Here is a 20,080-nt window from a genome sequence, read left to right on the forward strand (position 1 = left end):
AAAGGATTTTGGTTGCAGGCAGAATATGAGTGCACTTGATACGGCGTTCAATTTCTATTGGATTTTGAACAATTTATTGCAAGATCTATGACTTAAAACATACAAATGTTATCAATTCACCAGAAGTTGGGCATTTAAAAATCGAGTGGTGCGCTGATGTAAGCCAAGAAGGTGGAATTTGACTCGGTCAATAAGGAACACAAAAATAAATTATTGCTCAAAGTGCCTGTTTACAGGAAAAAATTTAATTGTGCAAAAAAACATTCCATAAGGTTACAAATATGACTGTCCAGTTGAATCTAGTTATATTCAGAGCTACAACATTAAATCTTCAAACAATCTTAATGAAAATTAATGTAATTGACAATCGATACCATTGCTGACACATTCCAATTTTCATAACAAGTCTCTTTTAAACACAAAAAAGATGTAAATCGTTTTTAACAAAAATTGGACAATGCCAATACGTGTCAATGAAGATTGGAGTTCCATTATCAAGCTGTAGAACACTACTTTTGTATTTCCTTCCTTGAACTTAAAGGAAAGGTTTTGGATGAAATTACAAAAGATTTAATAAAAGTCGAAGTGTTTTATTCACAAGCTTAGGTTTACATATAATAACCAAATATTGAAAAGTTTTCCATACTTTTCACTTTAGTGAGAACTCACCCATTTCAAACATTATCAAGCAAAGAGAAGATACATCTCTACCGATTAAAAGCATCTTGAATGCTTAGATACAGTTCTAAAGTTTCTGTTATCCACATAATCTCATGGTCCTACAAGTTGGCTAAGACCAGGCAAAACAATCAATTCTGAATAATATTCATTTTTCATATTTTAAAAATGGTATTCAAAATGATGGCAAAGATTCACCTCAACGTTTTAAGGAATTTTCTGAGAACAACATTTGTGGAAGGAAGGCACAGAATAATTGATTTTTTAAAAGATTTTTCTGGCAGTATATAAAAGTAAACAGAAGATATGTACAAAAAGAAAGCAGCGTGCTACCCTGTGTAAATTCAATCCAATTAAAAATAGCAGCAGAGGCCAAAATGATAGCTCTTCCCTACAGAAGCAGAATGGAGCATATTCATCTCACTTGCACTGATGTGACAGCCATTTCACATAAGGGGTTCTGAACTTGGTTGCTGTTTTGAACAGACAAAATGATTCTCGGTAGCCAATAATTTTATGATAATTAGTCAATGATTCCTTCATCCTTTATATGCTGTGTCTAAATCATATATTTATCACAGTCCAGAACCATAGCTTTCTTTTTCTACAACATTTGTCACAAGTTATTGCATTCATAACCAGCTCTCAATATAAAAATAAACAAAATAGATGATAATCAATAACAGTGATAGCAGCTTCATAATTCAAACAAATCCATTGAATAGTCTGTTCATATAACTTTTTTAAGAAAAAGGGTGCTCCAATTTTTTCAGCCATCAATGAATTCCAAAGTAAACTTTTTAACTGGTTTCAAAAACAGCTATAAAGCATGCAGCTATTGCTGTAGCAGCCACTTTCAAAGAACCGATCAATTTAAGACATTTCTGACAGGGCTGGTAATATTCATCTCAAGGAAACAACTGGACTGGAAGTGACAACTGAAGCAGCATTCACCATAGTATAATTTCAGAGAATGCATTTCAAGAACATTTTATTCCACAATTGAGGTTACCAACAGTATCTACATTTTAATTATGTTTTTTTTTACAGATCCCATAAAATGTCAATAATATGACATGCAATACCAGCATACAACCAATATCATGCATAAATACAATATCTGCTCTTATTACCTAGTGCATTTTTCATCTCTAGATGCACAGTTTAAACTAAGTTTTCAAAAAATTCAAGTGAATCTAGCCCAAATACAATAGTGATTGTTTGAACCAAGTTTCGAAATTATAACAGCTGTTTGAAATCTCTACTTACTTTTGCAGAATGTTTCCAGTTAATGTTATTACATAACTTCCTATTTGAGAATTAGTAGACTTGCACATATTTACAGTATATATTTATTGTACAGATAAGTGTTCCAATAAGCCTTCATAGGAGAGTGAGAATAGCCTCCTGATACAGATCCACGACACTTTTATTCCTCCTTCCAGTGCTAAGATAGTTTGAGGTGAGCATCATGGCAATTTTACCACCTTTTGACATGCAGCTCAGAGTCAGTATACTGAAAGATTTGTAAGGCTTGTTCTATCCTGTGCAGTTCTACAAAGATGAAGTTACTTCAGGCGCTGAACAATGACTGCGTTAAGTAACTTGGCCTCTTGCAAAGTCTGCTCTTCATCCGTCAGCTGTCTATTTGGGAAAGTGGTCATCAATACAAAGGAGGAAGTAGCAAAGGTAGGGCGGTGTTGAATGATAAATTGACGAATATCACTAATTCTGTAATTAAAACAAAAACTTCTGATGAACACACCCTAAAGACTCCTGGCTGAGATTCAGAAACTCAAAAGGATTGAAGGAAAACAAGTGCTTCTTTGACTTCTAAAATAGCCATTATACCACAACTGTTTGACATTGAGGGCAAAGCAATTGGAATAGGGTTGTGTATTGTCTCTGTTCACCTTCAAGGCATTGATCTGAATTGTCAGAGTCCTCCCTGCCATCTCTTAGGGTCCTAAACAAGATATGTATTGCCAATCCTAATGGACCTCAAATTGCATGGGTCCATAGCACAAAACAATCCGTTTTCTTAATGGAACTCCATTCATTATATTGCGCAGGAGCAGGTAGGTCACATGGGTGACATTGCATATTAAAACACTATCCACGCTTAAATCACTCTCGTCGGAAGGTACATACAGGTGTCCACGTGACCAAACAAATTGCAGATGGCCACTTGAGCAAAGGAATCAAGACTGGTTACAGACACTTACTATACTGCATACTTCATTTTAAGGCATACTTGGTTTGGACCCTAAGAGTACCAATGTACCAAAGGCGTACTGTACATTTAGTACCCTACTAGATTCATAGCCTACTCCATTTTGTTTTTTTAAGCATTGTCACTATTTTGTGATCAAACATAATAGCCAATTTTCCTCCAGCCAGGTCCCACAAACGGCAAATGAGATATGACCAGTTAATCTGTTTATGTAGAGCTGATTAAAAGATAAATGTTAGCAAAGACATCAGAATTCCTTCTTCAAATAGGATTGTTATGTCTTCTGTTTCCCAAAAGTTTGAAATAACCACACTTTTAGATTCAAAATGCTGGAGCTTCATTGAGTAAATTTCTTACAGCTCTCCATGTGGCTGGTGGACTGATATTGTTGCTTCGCACCTGACTGCAATGCAGCAGCACATGTTGCACCCAGGATGTATATCTGCATAACAATTACTTCTTAGCTCCTAACGAATAATAGAATATAACATCTCTCTTTCTTTTAAAAAGATTTAATGCCTCTGTATCAATATAACTGTTCTAATCATTAAGTTCCCCTCCAAGCCAGACACCATCCTAACTTGGAAATATATCGCTGTTCTTTCACCGTCCTTGGTCAAAATCCTGGAACTCCCTCTCTAACAGCACTGTGGGTGTACCTACATGCACTGTAGTGCTTCAAGCAGACAGCTCACCACCACCTTCACAAGGGTAACTGGGGCAATAAATGCTGGCCTAGCCAGCGACATTCATCCTATGAATGAATAAAAAAGCTCAATGTTTTCATATTATATCTCACTAAAAGATGATTAACAATCAACTGTTATAATTAAACTGAACACTTTTAAAGTCTGTTATAGTTTGTTTTCTTCTCTCAACATATTATTCACAGTATTACTTAGGTGGTAGGATGTTGTTCCTCCATTTTAACAATTTAGCATTCATCACTCAGTGCTGAGTTGGCAGGTTGCACAGGCGGTGTGCACGTTGCTCCGGGCATGGTAGGAGTCATGCTTGATGTCAATAATGTTGTGTCACTTGCTGATGATGTTGCTGGTGTTGCTGATTATCTTTGCTGCTCTTCTAGCTCAGGTATAAGTCAAACATGGACTCAATTCCTTCTCATTTATTTACCGGTTTTGGTCTTGATGATGTATGACCTTGGGAGTCTCAGCTTCACCGACAACTTTTGCTGGGTTCCATAATTAGATCTTGTGCATGGACAGTTTGTCCTTTCAACAACTGAGGGAGGGATCTGTCATGCTTGTTGAAGTGTTGACCACTTCCTACCTGTGCATCACTGAGTTGCTGACTTACTCCCTTCCTGGTCATTTAGAGGAAATATCTTGCTTGTGAGAGTTGGCTTACATTCAATCACTCTGCAGATGATTTCATGTCTGCCCTGAGAGGTGTAGGCTGGAGTGACAGTAAGGTAAGGTTTGGGTCTTCCTTTGTCCCTCAGCATTTTGCAAGAGTTCTCTTGACTGTCTGTGTGCATCTTTCTATAAACCAGTGTCCCCTTGGGTAATGTGGGGATGGTGTTGAACCCATACTGCTGTTCAGCAAATCCCTTAAATTCTCTGGAGATGAATTGGATTTCATTGTCACAGGTTATTCTTTCAGGAATCCCTTGCTCAGTTAACAGAGCTTGCACTGTGAGATGATTGTTGTAGATCTAAAATCTTCAATCTTTTGGATAAAGGGAAACTTTGAGTAGTAGTCTGCAACTATGAGATGCCATTCCTAATTGTATGTGAATAAATTTACTCCCACAGCATGCCATGGTCTGGGTGGTACCTCAGTAGCTATCATCTCCTCTTTCTGCTTTGTATTTCTGTACTTCTGGCATACATTGTATGTAGACAGCATTCGTTCAATGTTTTTGTAGATGCCTATCCAGTAAATAGCTGATCTAGTTGTGAGCTTATATTTCTCTATTCCCATGTGGCCTTCACCTATCCTCTGGTGACGTTCTTTCTGCTTCATTTTGGGTATGACTATTCTGGATCCAGCCAATAGAACACCATCTTCTAGTGAGATGTCATTTCTGATAGACAAATACTGCTGTATTGCTGTCTTGCTGTGTCTTATCAGGTCATCCCTGGATCACTTGATGCAAATGCATCTGTAACTCTTCGTCTTTGTTGGTCTCTTCTCTAATTTGACCAGTTTTGGTGGAGCTATGTTCACTAGGCGATGGTTCTTTACACCTTGATCTTTTATCTTGTGTTTCTCACATGTAGACAATCAAGATAGGGTATCTGCTAGCATCATTTCTCTTTCTGACTTGTATGTCAGAGTGAAATTGTAACTCTGAAGCCTCAAGTGTAACCTCTGCAGCCTTGCTGGTGCTCTACACAGATTTTTCTTGTAGATCTGCACTAACGGACGATGATCACTCTCTATGAACGTTTTTCCATACAGATATGTATGAAATTTCTCACATTCTTACTGAGCTGCCAAAAGCTCTCTTTCTATGTTGGTATATCTGGTTTCAGCTGATGTTAGGGCTTTGGATGTAAATGTTACAGGTTTTCTGTCCTGCACCAGTGTTGCATCCAGTGTTTTTGTACTTGCAGAGTGACAGGTTGTAGTATGTCAAACGTATCTCCTTGCATACTACTTCTTAGAGCTTGTTGAATTTCCCCTCATGTGACACTGACCACTAGTCGTCAACGTCTTCTTTAATCAACTTTCATAGGTTTGCTGTGTGCTCTGATGCGTGAGGTATGAACTATATCAAGCCAAGGAAACTGCTCAACTCTATTTCTTGGAGCTTTCACCTCAGAGATGGTTATGACCTTTCCAGGACTCGGCTTGACTCTAGACCATTCCAAATAATTGGCATTCTGTCACCTTCACATCGCATTTGTCTGTGTTTAACTTGATCCCAGCTTTCCTGTTTCTCGCGAAGGCTTCAGGTAGGTGGTCATGATCTTGTGATCTTTTCCATCTATACCACAGATCTGGATATCATCAGCTATGCTGATTGCTCCTTTACATCCTCTATATGTTTTTTCTATTTTTGGATGGAATACATCCTGGCTCGCTTTCAGGCCAAAAGATTGACACACGGAATTTGTACTGACCAAAGGGTGACCTGAATATTGCCAACAGCAAAGATTCTTCATCAAGCTTCACGATCCAATAGCCAGTTCTGGATCAAGCTTGCTGAAAACTTTTGTCCCTGTCAGTCCTGGTATGATCACTTCCAGCGTTGTAATAGGGTGTGATTCCTCTTTATTGCTTGATTATATTTTTGGGATCCAAGCAAATTCTTAGCCGTTCATTTGGCCTCTCTCTTACCACAATGGAATTTATCCAATCTGCAGGTTCTGTGACTCTGGTGATCACTTTCTTTTCTTCCTTCTCTTGGAACTTTCAAGCTTTCCTTTTAATTCTATTGATACTTTACTGGTTTCTTTCGCTGGATCAATAGTAATGAGAGACTCAAAATCGACAAAGCATTCAACTGTCTCATTAAATCACTCTGAATGCATATATTTCAGATCTTCCTTGCTTCTGATTGGAGGGCACTTTTCAATGGCTATACTGCCTTCAACCCTCAGCGCTGCCTCCTTCATCTCATGGTTCAGTGAGATCAGCTGCAGTTCTTTGCAACTGCACAACCCCAGGATAGCAGGACCATTTGCTACAGTGATGTAGAACTTCCAACTAACATCTTTTCCTTTGTGTGGCCCTCTGATTTGATTGTTCGTAGCTACTTAATCTCAGTTCTCCCGTATGCCGTTAGCATAATGATGCTCAGTTTCAGAGCATCTTTCCTTGGGTAACTATTTTCTTTCAAATTTTCAGGAGAGATCTTCTGGTACAGTCTGAGTGGGATGATGTTACTATGTACTTCAATATCAATCTTGAGCTTCAGGTTTATGGCTATGGGTTTATTTGTCACTCTCTCCCTGATCTGAATGGTTGTTTGAATTTCTGTTCTCTGGGTACTGCTGCATCCAGACATTTCACGCAATTGTATGATTCCTATGCTTACTGCATTCTCAAACTCATTGTCATCTTCCAGGGCACGGATGTTCCGGTTTCTTTTCCCTTCTCATTCGCCCTATTTCTCTGTCTCTGAAAACTTGTTTCCTATCTTCTTTCTTTGTTCTGCACATTTTTTCCCAGTGATTTGGCTTTTCACAAGCTCTGCAATTTGATCTATATACAGGACATTTCCTTGTGTGTGTGAACTCATGTGGTCGTCTTCTGCTCTTGCATATCTTTGTCTGATGTGCATTCATTTGTTGCTGTTTCATTGCATCAACCTTGCTACCTTTCTCTTGACTTAACTGAAGGCTAGATGTTCGGGTAGTTAGCGTCTTCATCTGTCTCCTTGTGACTTCATGCGTTCTCAGTGTCTTAGGCTTGTGATATTGTGAGCTTGCCCTTTCCAATCAAATCTTTTTGTACTTTAGAGTGTGCAGAACACCAATTGAACTGATCTATCAGGCTTTCATCTGTTTCCTTGAAATTACATTTTCTGGCTGCATTTTTCCATCTCAAGAAATTGTCAACTGGCTCACACTGTGCCTGCTTCAGGCTTTGAAACTGACTGTGCTGAATTTTTCAAAAATTTTGTCTGGGCTTTTACTGTCATCCTTACTCTTCTCACTACTAAACAAATTTAACCGTTTCTCTCCTGCCCACAAAAGGATGTAGCGATCCTTTCTCTTCACTGGTGCCTTTTAAAAATCTATTGAATGTCAATCTGAACTTTAGTTTAAACTTACCAAACACTCCATGACATCAACTCCTTCCCAATTCATTGTGCCATGCATCATTGCTATGACAGTGGTCATTCGATTTTGCACAATTTACTTGTTTTTTTTTCTCTCTCTCCAGCACTAATTTGGGTTCATTTTTCTCAATCTAATTCAACATTAAATCCGTTTAAAATGTTCAAATCTTACTCAGACAGCTGCTCCCACCATGTTATGTCTTCTGGTTCGAAATAAACATACATTTAGACTTAAAATGCTAGAGCTTTATCAAGTGTATTTCATACAGATCTCTATGTGGCATGTGGGAGGTACATTGTTGCTTGGCACTTGAGTGCACTGCAGCAATAAATGTTGCATCCCAGATATACATCTGTATAACAATTAGTTCCTAGCTCTTTGTGAATAATGTAACAATATAATGGGGCTATAGGCTCTTCTACACACAGATAATGATGACGTTTCATGGCTGATTTGAAACTCATCAATGCAGAATTCCCTCAGTATTGTGGTAGGGTGTTATCTCGGATTAAGTGAAAATGTACTATAGTGTGGATTGAATCCATAACCTTAGTAGTGAAAGGGCGACCACTAAACTAACTTACAGATTGCTAAAATGCCGGCAGAGGCCCGAATCCGGAAGTCCCGCTTCTGAACCCAGCCTCCACCATTTTTGCAAAGGAGGGGGGAGCGATTGGGCAGATTCGAAATACCACATTCCTGGTTCATGGAGGCAGCTATCCATATAAATCAGCAGCTGCCTCCACTCGTGTGATTTGATGAGATAGGTGTCTTAAATCTGAAGTGTGCAGACTAGACCAGGCAAGAGCAGGTCTGAACCATGTGGATTCATTTGGATAGCCAGGATACCCTTTTGCAGATGTAAGGTACCCCTCTGGGTATGGTCCCAGAACGCCTCTGGGACAAGTCAGGTGCACTTTGGAAGAGGTAAGGCACCCTTTAGGAGTGTTAAAAGTAGGCATAATTAAGTGTAAAAAGTTTATAAACTCATTGGAACTGTCCAAGCTTTCTAGGGATTTAATGCCGCTGGACTTTAAATTAAAAAAAGTGTGGAAATTAAAAAAAAGTGCTTGATATTTCACTCTGTTGGTGTAAGCCTGAGGGTTATCATTATAGAATTTATGCTGCATGACTGATTTTACAACCTAATATTAGCACAGTGGGGTGCCTGTTAAGTGAGCAGTTGATTGACATCTCAAAGTGGTATAGAATAGAAATATTTGTTTGAATATGAGAGTAGTTGAATTTCAATGTATTGATTTTTTTTTAACCAATGAGAGTGTTTGTTTTAAAAATAGTGATGTCATCAATGGACATATTATTTTATATCAGCACGGCTCCTGAGGTTTGCCCATGGTGCATACAGGGTGAGTTAGCATAGCGTTGCAAGGGCAAAGGATGATGGCTGGGGTTATGGGTTGCATAAGGGTTGTAAAGGGTCAGGGGGATGAGTGGGGAGGATTGCGTTTGCATTGGGGGAATGAGGGGCCATGGGGGATGGGTAGAGGGGCATAGGGTGGCACTGAGGGCCATGGAGGGGTGGCTAGAATGGAATAGGGTGGCATTTGGGATATGAAGGACCCTGGGGGTGGGTGGAAGGGAATAGGATGGCACTGGGGTTAGAAGGGGCCAGTCAGTAGGTAGATGGGGGTAACATTGGGAATATGAGGGACCACGAGAGTTGGTTAGGACAGGAGTTAGCATGGATGGGGCATGGGGATTGTATGAGGGGTGAGGACTGGAGGAATGTTTTATGCTTTGTTCATTTTTTAAATAAAAGGCCAGCACACAGAGGAAGGTCTTCCGGCCAGCCCATCTCCGCATCCGGCAGCGCCTGCATTCATCCCGACTTCTAATGCACCCACCTTCCCAGAATGAAAATCCGACCTTCTGGGCCTCTTTCTACCAAGTCTGATTCATAGAGACAGGAAATGTCCCATCTCCGTGCTCCCAAACCGCAAGGGAAAACCTAGGCTTAAGTCCCACAGCTACTAGTATGCTTGTGGATGCATGTGAACATGTGAAAAGGGGTACTGTAGTAACATCATAAAGTGAGAACCATATCAAATCTTACCTGTGAGTTTGATTGAATTTCTGCACCAAACGACTTCCATCTGCTAGTCGAATCTGCACACTGGTTGTTGGCTCAGAATCATTTATATTCACAAAATTAACAAAATATTTGAACTCTTCCTCAGGAGAAGATGGTGTGCTAACTATGGTTGGAGTGGGGCTATACAAAGAGAAATGCAAAAAAATTCATGACTGCCAAAAGTACAGACATTTTCTGGTTTAGCTACAACTTGAGAAACAATATGCTAAAATAAGTTGTATATTTATCATCCATTTAAAGTGCTTCAGATACTGATATTATTCTATAAATACCATCAATTTCTAAGTCAAGGTCAATCTTACTTCAATTTTGCACCCCATCCACTACCTTAAACATTCACTCTCTTCACCATCAACGCACCATATCTGCAGTATACCATCAATAAGATACACTGAAGCAACTCACCAAGACTTCTTCGACAGCTTGCAACCTCTACCAGCCAGAAGGACAAGGGCAGCAGTCACAATGAAACGTCACCACTTCCAAGTCAAACATCATCCTGACTTGACAATATATTGCCAAAATTCGGAAACTCTGTCTAACAGTGCTGTGGCAATACCTTCAGCACACGGATTGCAACAGTTCAAGAAGGCGGTTTACCACCAACTTCTCAATGGGGGTTAGGGGTAGGCAATAAGTGCTGGCCTTGCCAGTGATGCCTGCATTCCACAGATGAATGAATGAAACAGCGGTTGTTGAGAATGGATAATGTTCTGCTCTCACCGCCATCAATGCTCCTTTTTTCAGATGTTAGAAACTATGAGATAGCAACAAGTCAAACACTCTTGCTGGTAGTTCACCTTTCTTTGTAAAGGTTGAAGCCTTAGTAAAACAGTTTACTTTGACACCAAGAATGGTAGCAAAGGGATGGCCATTAGATAAAACTCAGAAAAGGCAAGGTGAAAGGTACATCAGATGGAATTATTCCACACAAAGAATCTTTAGAATGTACTGCCCAGAAAGCCATCAAGGCTGATCACATCAGTAACGGCCTTCCTTACCCAAAATTATCTTGTAATCTTAAAAACATACCAGATTTGATATTTATTTACAAATGTCAACCTTAAATACTTTTCAAGCACAAGAAAGTAGGTTTGTTGTTATCTTGATTTTCTGTTTGCAGAAAAGTAATTTGTAGGCATGCTTAAAACCAACAGACATCTATTTAAGGTTTGAGGACATTTCCAAGTGGCAAATCTACCACATGGACCAACAACCCAACTAATACTCATCCCCTACCTTCCCAGTTTCTGTCCATCTCCAGAAAATGCCTTGAACTTCAATTTGTGCTTCAAATATTCTTCACTTCTGTGATCTTCCATATCTAAACTTACCTGATTTCCATGAACCAATTTTTGCAGTTCAACAGGAATCTCCCTGGATGGAACAATACACACAAAAAGCATAACTGAAATATCATTTAAGCAACAGACTTGGATGGGGTTATTTTCCCTGGAGCAGAGGACATTGAGGGGGGACATGATTGAGGTGTATAAAATTATGAGGATCGTAGATAGGGTAAGCAGGAAGGAACTTTTCCCCTTGGTGCAGGGATCAAAAAACAGGGGGCATAGATTTAAGGTAAGGAGCAGGAGGTTTAGAGGGGATGTGAGGAAGAATTTCTTCACCCAAAGGGTGGTGGGAATCTGGAACTCACTGCCTGAAAGAGTGGTAGAGACAGAAACCCTCATAACATTTAAGAAGTATTTGGATGTGCATTTGCGATGCCATGGCATAAAAGGCTATGGACCTAGTGCTGGAAAATGGGATTAGAATAGTTAGGTACTTGTTTGACCGGTGCAGACTTGATGGGCCGAAGGGCCTTTTTCTGTGCTGTAGACCTCTGTGACTTTTTGGATGCAAATAAAGAGTAAGATTAGAATGCATGATTGAGGAGCAAGAGGACAAGGGAAAATGGAATGGGGTAGAAAAGGAACGGAGAGGAAGCAAGAGGGCAAGGAGGGGGGTAGGAAAGAAAAGAAAATGAAGGGTGGAGACAGTGGGGGTAGAATGCAAAGTAGTGAAAAAAGCCAAGAGAATTAGTGTGTACAAGAAAGACAAATGGCATGCAATAATGGAGAGAGGTAGACATGGCAAAAAGCATCTGTAAAATACAAAGACCATGCAAAAAACAGATAACACATGCAAGGCAGAGACTATCAAATTTCACAGATCACATTTCTGTTCAGAGTAAAGCTCTGATCCATGTTCGAGCTTTTCTCAAAGCAGCACATCATCGAAAACATATCAGTAAATTTATTTGCAAAAGACATTAAAGTATTTTAGATTATCTTATTTAAAAAAAAATCAACTCCTCTATATTAATAGCTTCTTACCCTCTACTAATAGATTCCAAAAACTCAGCATTTGTAGGATCTGTGTAGGTTCGGAGTTCTCCATCATCCAGACTGAAGCCATTTTTCCACAGTTTCAGCAAAATCTGAACCTATGAAAAATTACGTAAAAATTCCACACAGGTTAATTGGAAAATAACACAGGACACATACAATACCCAATTAATAAAAAAGTCCCTTCATTAAGATCTCTTTTTATTTAAATAAAATCAGTAAAAATAACTTGGATTAGCTTTGGTTTCTTTCATAGTAAAACCTACCCAGATAACAATCATGAATTCAACAACTAAATTAAATCTAAATGGACCAAGCCATTTTACTCCTCATTCCTTTGCAAATGAAATGCTTAGCTGCTTAACTTTTAAATGGATCAAGCATTTAAATAATTCAGAGTTCATTCACCTAATATATTCCTTTACACTGTATTAAAATGGTATGAGGTGGACAACATTTTTAAAAATATTCATGAATTAGATGAATGTGAAACATGTCAGGAGCACACAAATATATTCATTCCTATAATTCCCTACGCAGTAAATTCTTGTTAGCAGTTACATCAGGTCACTTTTGCAATCTGCCCTGTTAGAGGTTGGGCAAAGTGATCTACCGTTTCAGCTACCACTGGTATGTGACACTGAAGGGAAGAGCAAATCTTTCCTATAATAATAAAGATAGCAGGTTCTTTAATGATGGATCAAACATTAAGAAAAGACAAAACACACTGGCCCAGATTTTGCTGTCAGTGACAAAGGAACAGCATTTGCCATCCACCATACTGACAAAGATTTGATAGGCTTTCGAGCAGAGACTTCCAGTAATCAGGGACTAGATTTCCATCATACCTTGGGGCTATTTATGTGGATGCAGGAACTGAGTTGAAAGGGCTTCTCGCCTGGAGCGGTGAGTAGTCAATTGTACTTGTTAAGTCCAAATATAATAGACTGGCTGGGGCTTTATAGTCAGCCTTCAGTTTCTTGCATAAGTGGGGGCCAGTTTAGGTGCTTGGAGGTGGGCATCCGGTGCCAGGCCAGGGTGTCAGTTCTAGAGGGCCTCAATACCTGCCTGTATGCAAGAGCTGTCAAAGGCTGCCCTGTGGAGGAATCAACAACCCCTTCCCCCCATATTTGCCTGGCTGCCAAATCAATTTTATAATTATAGATGTAAATAGTTGGAGAGAGTGCCTTCATTTTGAAGCTTCGTTCCATTACAGTCAAGTGGATTTGAAAGCCTGCCCAGTTGCCAGAACCTGTCTCCATGCCAATTAAGGAAGGCCCCAGGAAAATCCCAATGAATGACTGGTTCCCCCCCGGGATGGGTTCAGGACCGATAACCAGTCCCAACTTATGTTTCATTTCAGTTGTCTGTTCCATCATGCTATCCTCTACAGTGGATCTGGCAGAGCAAGGGATAGAGATGCTCTTCAAACAGTCAGAGTGAAGAATCACAGACACACAGGTCTGGATTTAATGCAGCCTTTTGTGGCTGGACCCACTTAATCGTGGGTGAAGTCCCACTTCAGTCTTCAGGTGGAGGTAAAACCTCCCCTGATTATAGTTTTGCCATTGTGAGATTTGAACTCTTGATACTCTTTCGAGTACAAACCTGTTTCCATCTGTTTCAGATGAAGTTACATGTTTCACAGTTTGCCATTGTGAGATTTGAACTCTTGATCTTGGTGTTACAAGCCCAGTACCATAACCACTTGGCTATTTAGGCCAAGCTAGCCTACTGCACCTGGTATTCCCAGGCAGTCTCCCATCCAAGTACTAACCAGGCCTGAGTCTGCTTAGCTTCCGAGATCAGACAAGATCGGGCGTTTTCAGACTAGTATGGCCGTAGGCAAAGTGCTTCACAGCCAAATAAGCAGTTTGAAGTATAGTCACTGTTCCAATGTAACTCTTTCGAGTACAAACCCGTTTCCATCTGTTTCAGATGAAGTTACATTGTTTCATGGTTAGCCATTGTGAGATTTGAACTCTTGATCTTGGGGTTACAAGCCCAGTACCATAACCACTTGGCTATTTAGGCCAAGCTCTCCCCGATTATGTTGGGGGAGTTGAGGAAGGGGCTGATATGGGATTCCTGGCTGCCAGTAGCTAGATGTCAATTAGGCTCATTATTTAGCCAATTGGCATTCCTGAGCTCAATGCAATTTAGTGGTGGCTTATAGAGCAAGACTTACCTACACCCTCAAAAGTCCGCCAGCCAACCCTAATGTGTTTGCCAGTGGCCTTTTGCAGAGAGTCCCTTGTAGTCAGGCACTCTGTACAATGAAGGGACGTGGCCTTTGGTATCAATCTTAAAATGACACATGGCGTCATTGCCAATGTTACGAAGCAGCACTTACCAATAAACTACTAACTGATGTTTAGCTTAGCTTCCCAACATCATTGCAGTCTTGATCCATATATGGACAAAGTGGAATTCCACAAGTGAGGTGAGAATGACTACACTTGTGTGTGGCACAAAGGAGCCTGTATAATCAAAATCAATAGGGATTGGAAGGATCTCTGATGATATTCCTTAAACTGCGAGGCTGCATGCAAGTCGGTTCCTTTAAGTTACCATGTTGCACAGCCGTGCACAGAAATTTAGAAGGCCAATGCACTTACAGGCTGCACTATGGAAATAAATTAGGAAATAAATCTCAACTGGCTGAAGCCATAATTAATACAAAAGAAGATGGTTGTGGTTGTTGGAAGCCGAACACCTTAGTCCCAGAATGCAGCTCCAGGAGTTCCTCATAGCAATGTCCTATGGCCATGTTGCAGCTGCTTCATCAATGATCTTTGAATCATCATGAGGTCAGATATTGAGATGTTGGCTGATGATAGCAATGTTCAGCTTCTTTCACAGTTCCTCAGTCAAAAAAGCAGTCAGTGTCCACATGCAGCAAGTCTTGGGAAACACCCATCCTTGGGCTAGTAAGTGGCAAATGGCATTTGCGTAACACAAGTGTCACGCAATGACGATCTCCATTAAAGATAGTCTAACCACCTCCCCTCAACATCCAACAGCATTACTAACGCTGAATCCCCCACCATCAACATCCTGGGCAATATCATTAACCCAGTAACTTATTAATATTATGGCTACAAGAAAAGGTCATAAGTTGGATATTCTGCAATGGGTGATCGCCTCCTGACTCCCCAAATCCTTTCCACTGCCTAAAAAGCACAAATTTGGAGTGTGATGGAATACTCTCCACTTGCCTGTGGTGCAGCACCTACAACACTAAAGAAGCTCGAAGCCATCCAGGACAAAGCAGCCTGCTTGGCCAGCACCCCATCTACCACCATGAACATTCACTCCCTCTACCATCATTGTAGGAAAGGGAATGTTTATTTTGTGGTTTAGTTCAAGTCAAGTAATTGAAGTATATTAAACAAGTATATTAATGAAGATGAGGAATAGTGAGGCAAGTTAATTTGTATGACTGCTTATTTGAGATAAGAGGATGTGTGTTGTCACTTTCTAATGATTAATACTCTAGCCTGGTTATCTTAGTGGAAAGCTATAAACTTAATGGGCAGAATTTTGCTGTCGGCGAGCAGGGGGCGGGGCCTGCTCGCTGACAAGTAAAATGATGCGGGATGACCTCGGGCGGAACCCTCGACGTCATCCCGCCCCATTTAAAGATTTCAGGAAGGCGGGGCACAGCCAAATCAGCTATACAGTTAAAGGACCTGCCCATCCAACCTTAAGGTTGTCAGGAAGGCCAGGAGCCCCGGCGGCAAATAGATGAAGCATGAAACCTTATCCATGGGCGGGGTGAAGTTTCATGCAGGGTTTTTAAATTTTTAATAAAGTTATTAAGTAAATTATGAACATGCCCCATCTCATGTGACATTGTCACATGAAGGGAATTTTTTTTCTTATTTTTAATATTTTTCACTGTGAAAGCAATCGCCCTGAGGCAGCACTTAGCCTCAGGGAGACATGCGCTCTTTCTTGCGCATGTGTGAAAGAGCGCACTCTCACTTTTGGGGAATCCCTCCCCGCCCGCACAGGAAGTACATAGTGCTTCCTGCCGGGTGTCACGTCACACATAAAATGGCGGTGGGGCCCACTTCTCCAGCGGGGATCATCTCCCCACCCACTAGAGATTGGGTCGGGCCCGCCTGCCCGACAGGCAGAAAATTCTGCCCAATAACAGGGAAAAGCCGTAATGAGAACACCCCCATAAATGACTGACATCTTAGAGAACCAATCAGGGGTTAACAGGAAGCGGCATCAGTAAGGTGGTCATCGCCTTCGAGACACCAATCGGATTCTAATCACGCACCATCTAACCAATCAGGGACTGATTATCTGTTGTTTGGACCAGAGCTCAGAGATGTCACTGATCATGCACAGAGGTAGTGGCTAATAAGAGTTAATAAGCAGCAACTTTAGCAGCCAGGAGCGCAGCATGAAGAAGCAAGAAAATAAACTATGGTCAACAGAACGCCTCAAGGGACAGTGCCGCAGTCAACTGGAAGTCGCGAGCCAGTACTCCAAAGTGAACTGCCTGCTTCCATTGCCTTTGCTAAGTATTACATTTTTAACTTAATAAATTCCGTGAAACTGGTGTCAATATGCTCATCCTGAGCATGGTCTGTATCTAATATGAACTAAGAGTCCAGGACTGTAACTTTAAGCTCTCCCAACTCAGTCTAACAATTATAATTGATTTAAGTCTTACAATTAAGTTAGAGTATCCCAGATCATACCCCATCGCAACATAGCTGCAGTAGGTACCATCTGCAAGATGGACTACAGCACTGCCCAATCCGCAGTCTCCACCACCTAGAAGAAGGGCAGCAGGCACATGGGAATGTCACCACATCTAAATTTTGCTCCAAGACACACCATCCAGACTTGGAAAAATATTGCTGTTCTTTCATTGTGACAGGGGCAAAATCCTGGAATACACTATGTAACAACAGTAACTGTACCTTCATCACCCAGACCACAGTGGTTCAAGAAGGCAGCTTACCACCACCTTCTCAAAAGTCAATTAGAGATGGGACGGGCAATAAATGTTTGCCTTGCCAGTGATGCCCACATCCTGTGAACGAATTAAAGAAATCTACTTTTCCCTCACTTCTTCAGTTGAGAAGTGAGGAAAACACCATTCCGAGAAATAAAATTCTATCTGGAAAATATGTCTATAACCTTCATTCTATACAGAGTACATGGTACACACTGTATATCTGTTGATGACTGCAGGCACAAATGATGCAGGAAAAATCCCTGAATGGGGAAAAATAGCAGAAACTGGTTCAAGGAATGGAATACAGTTTTGCTGCAGACAATCCTTATGGCTTTTTCTCCCACCAGTCAGTTCTTGCCATTAATTATATATGAATTGTATGCCGGTGGTGGGCATTAACTGGGGGTTCACTCATGTGTCCATAAATAAACACAGATTGAAACTGTAATTGATGGATTAGGAAGTGTATGATTGTAATGGAAATACTTATAGATTTGTGTATAGATTGGCTGTAGTTCTATCCTTAAGCAACTCGCTTTCTGGAATATTAACACTCAAAACTTACATCGAGGTTAGGATCTTGTTTTTTATCTTGTGAAACATATTCAGATTGTTCTTGCGATGATGCTCCCAGTCTGTATCCACCACCAGTGAATGGCTACAAAATAAATCAGAAGCAAATACTTACACCTTTATCAGAGTTGTTCTGCATTCGTACAAAGTAGTGGGACATTTAAATACTTTACCCAGAAAGTATTTCACACTACAATGAGCTGGGAATTTGTGGTCAGTGGTGAAGCAATGGCAATCACCGTTGATTTCAAAGAAAGTTGTCCACAAAGATCTAATCATCTTTGTGGCATGAATTTCCACTTTCCCAACAGCAGTTTAAATCTGGCACCAAGTCAAGGGATCTCCAGACCCCAAGCACCAGTGATGTCAGCAGGCAGGGTAAATAGCCAATCTCATTGAAATATTCTCAGAGTTAAAAGCACTTTATCCCTAGAAACTAAAATATTATAAACACACATGTAAAGAACAATTAAAATGTAGAATTTTATCATAATGGAGAAATTTGACATGCCACAATATGAAATTAGGTTTTCAGGGCTATTGAGCAGTAATTATGAACTTAGTCCGCTGTTAATAACCCAGATACATCTCATTCAACAAGGTGTAGCTTTTTCCAAGGGCTTTTACAGCAGGAGTAACAGCGTAAAAGTGGAAGTTTTCACTAAATTCGCTGATTGCTTTGGCATTGCAGTTGGAGGGCGGCGGGGGGAAACCACTTTCCTTAAGCATACTTACTCATTATGAAGTGCTTTGGGATATTAAAGTCAAGTGCAAATCGCAGAGTTCACTTGTAAAAATAATCAGTTGGGTTTGGGAATCAACTTGTCAGGTGGTAAAGCTTCTGAATGAAATTTTGCAAGAACCCTTCAGGGCTGCATCTCCTTCTTCCACCACCTACTCCCCTTACATGTTAAATACTGTGGTGAATACATTATTTCTTCATTGGTATTTAGGTATTTTCCATAGAGGGTAAGGAAAACTTTTTAAAGTCTTTCAGAAAAACGTTTTAAAGTCTTTCAGAATTTATTTTAACGTACTACACATTTGTTAATTAAGTTTTACATATACCTTTAATAAAATGACAATTGACCATTCATATTCATAGTTGGGACAAATATTGTCCAGATTTTCTCCCAAAACTTTAATAGGAAGATTCCTTGCACAATAAATCACTACCCTGTTGTGCACCCTAACATTTCATCTCCTTTGCTTGTTGCTTATCACCAGATGCTGTTTCTTTCATTATCTGTATCGTACTTGAGATTGTGTGAATATTAATATGGCGTAGGTTTAAAACCAGAATTTGGAGACTTGGCTACGTGCCAGTATCTAATATCCACCAAGAAAGGGCCCCACAATTATGGCAGGTAATGGTGGTTCTAATAAATTTTACCTTGTGTTAAAAATTTACTTTTCCTACTTTAAAAAAATACAGCCCTGTGACTTTCCAAAAGAGCAAAAAACAAGAACACTATTTTGAGACCACTGAATTCACAATGTTTCTATCGGCGTTTCCCCATTCACTTACCACAGCACTATTTGTCTCTCCTACACCTCCTGTCCAGTGATCCACCGGAACTGCTCCATGTTCCTTAGCTCCCTTAAAAAGATCATCCACAATTTCATTTAGGTTCTTTTTCTTTGGGGGTCCAACTATCTGCTGGCCACTATGTTCAGAACCACCTGCATAAAAGCTTGAAAAAATTAATGTACAGTGAGTGAAACCAGTGCTTTACTTTACAAACAAAACTAAAGTACACTAACAAGTAACCATTTTAATTATCACATTTGCTCTTGTTCTCTAAGCAGAGAATGCACAATTTTTTAAACACAGAGTATTCCTTCCATGAAATAATTCATCAGGGAAAAAATAGATATTTGACAGTTTCTAAGTCCAATTCAATCACTAACTAAGAAGTTGATGTATTCTACAAAATACAAAGAAATATACTTAACTAGCTCCAACAATCCTTCAGTGGGTGAATGCATTGCCTGCTTTTCAACTGAGCCGTACAAGTAATAAAGAAAGAGGAAGACAAATTTATAAAAAAATTAGCAATTAAAAATTGCCTTATGCCCTGAGGATTTCAAAAGTGTTTTCCAACTTTTACTTTTGAAATGTAGACATTGTTGTAATATTGACTAATGCAGCAGGCAATTTGCACCCAGCAAGGTCTCACAAACAGCAAATGAATAAATGACTGGTTAATCTGATTTAGATAGTGTTGGTTGAGGTTGGAATGGTGGTCAGGATGCTGAGAGAAGTGCCTCCCTCTTGAGCACTGCCACAAGCTCTTTCACATCAGCCTGCAGATAAATTTTCTTTCCATACTAATAAAGCATTGTACCGCTGGCGTAGGCCCACAGCTGATTTTATTTTGTGGCTCATAGTCTGCTGTG

The 20,080-nt window shown here is 40.1% G+C and overlaps 1 protein-coding gene and 1 non-coding gene across 3 annotated transcripts in view; both read right to left on the reverse strand.

Annotated features, from left to right (window-relative positions):
* Window positions 1-229: 229 nt before the first annotated feature.
* The window catches only part of LOC121278972 (NSFL1 cofactor p47-like), a 44,763-nt gene continuing 24,912 nt past the window's right edge, over window positions 230-20,080 (reverse strand). The window contains exons 4-9 of one of the 2 annotated variants that reach the window (XM_041189606.1): window positions 19,209-19,374; window positions 17,673-17,765; window positions 12,115-12,224; window positions 11,018-11,155; window positions 9,740-9,898; window positions 230-2,409 (exon numbers count right to left, since the gene is read on the reverse strand). In XM_041189606.1, the coding sequence (XP_041045540.1) occupies window positions 2,247-2,409; window positions 9,740-9,898; window positions 11,018-11,155; window positions 12,115-12,224; window positions 17,673-17,765; window positions 19,209-19,374 (829 nt within the window). In that variant the 3' untranslated portion in view covers window positions 230-2,246. The remainder of the gene's footprint in view (window positions 2,410-9,739; window positions 9,899-11,017; window positions 11,156-12,114; window positions 12,225-17,672; window positions 17,766-19,208; window positions 19,375-20,080) is intronic. The other variant, XM_041189608.1, reaches the window with a different exon arrangement.
* Window positions 13,855-13,973, reverse strand: LOC121279466. Its single transcript, XR_005943407.1, has one exon. It is a non-coding gene; the product is annotated as a 5S ribosomal RNA (ribosomal RNA).

The sequence above is a fragment of the Carcharodon carcharias genome, chromosome 6 (assembly GCF_017639515.1).
Source record: "Carcharodon carcharias isolate sCarCar2 chromosome 6, sCarCar2.pri, whole genome shotgun sequence".
Classification (NCBI taxonomy): Eukaryota; Metazoa; Chordata; class Chondrichthyes; order Lamniformes; family Lamnidae; genus Carcharodon; species Carcharodon carcharias.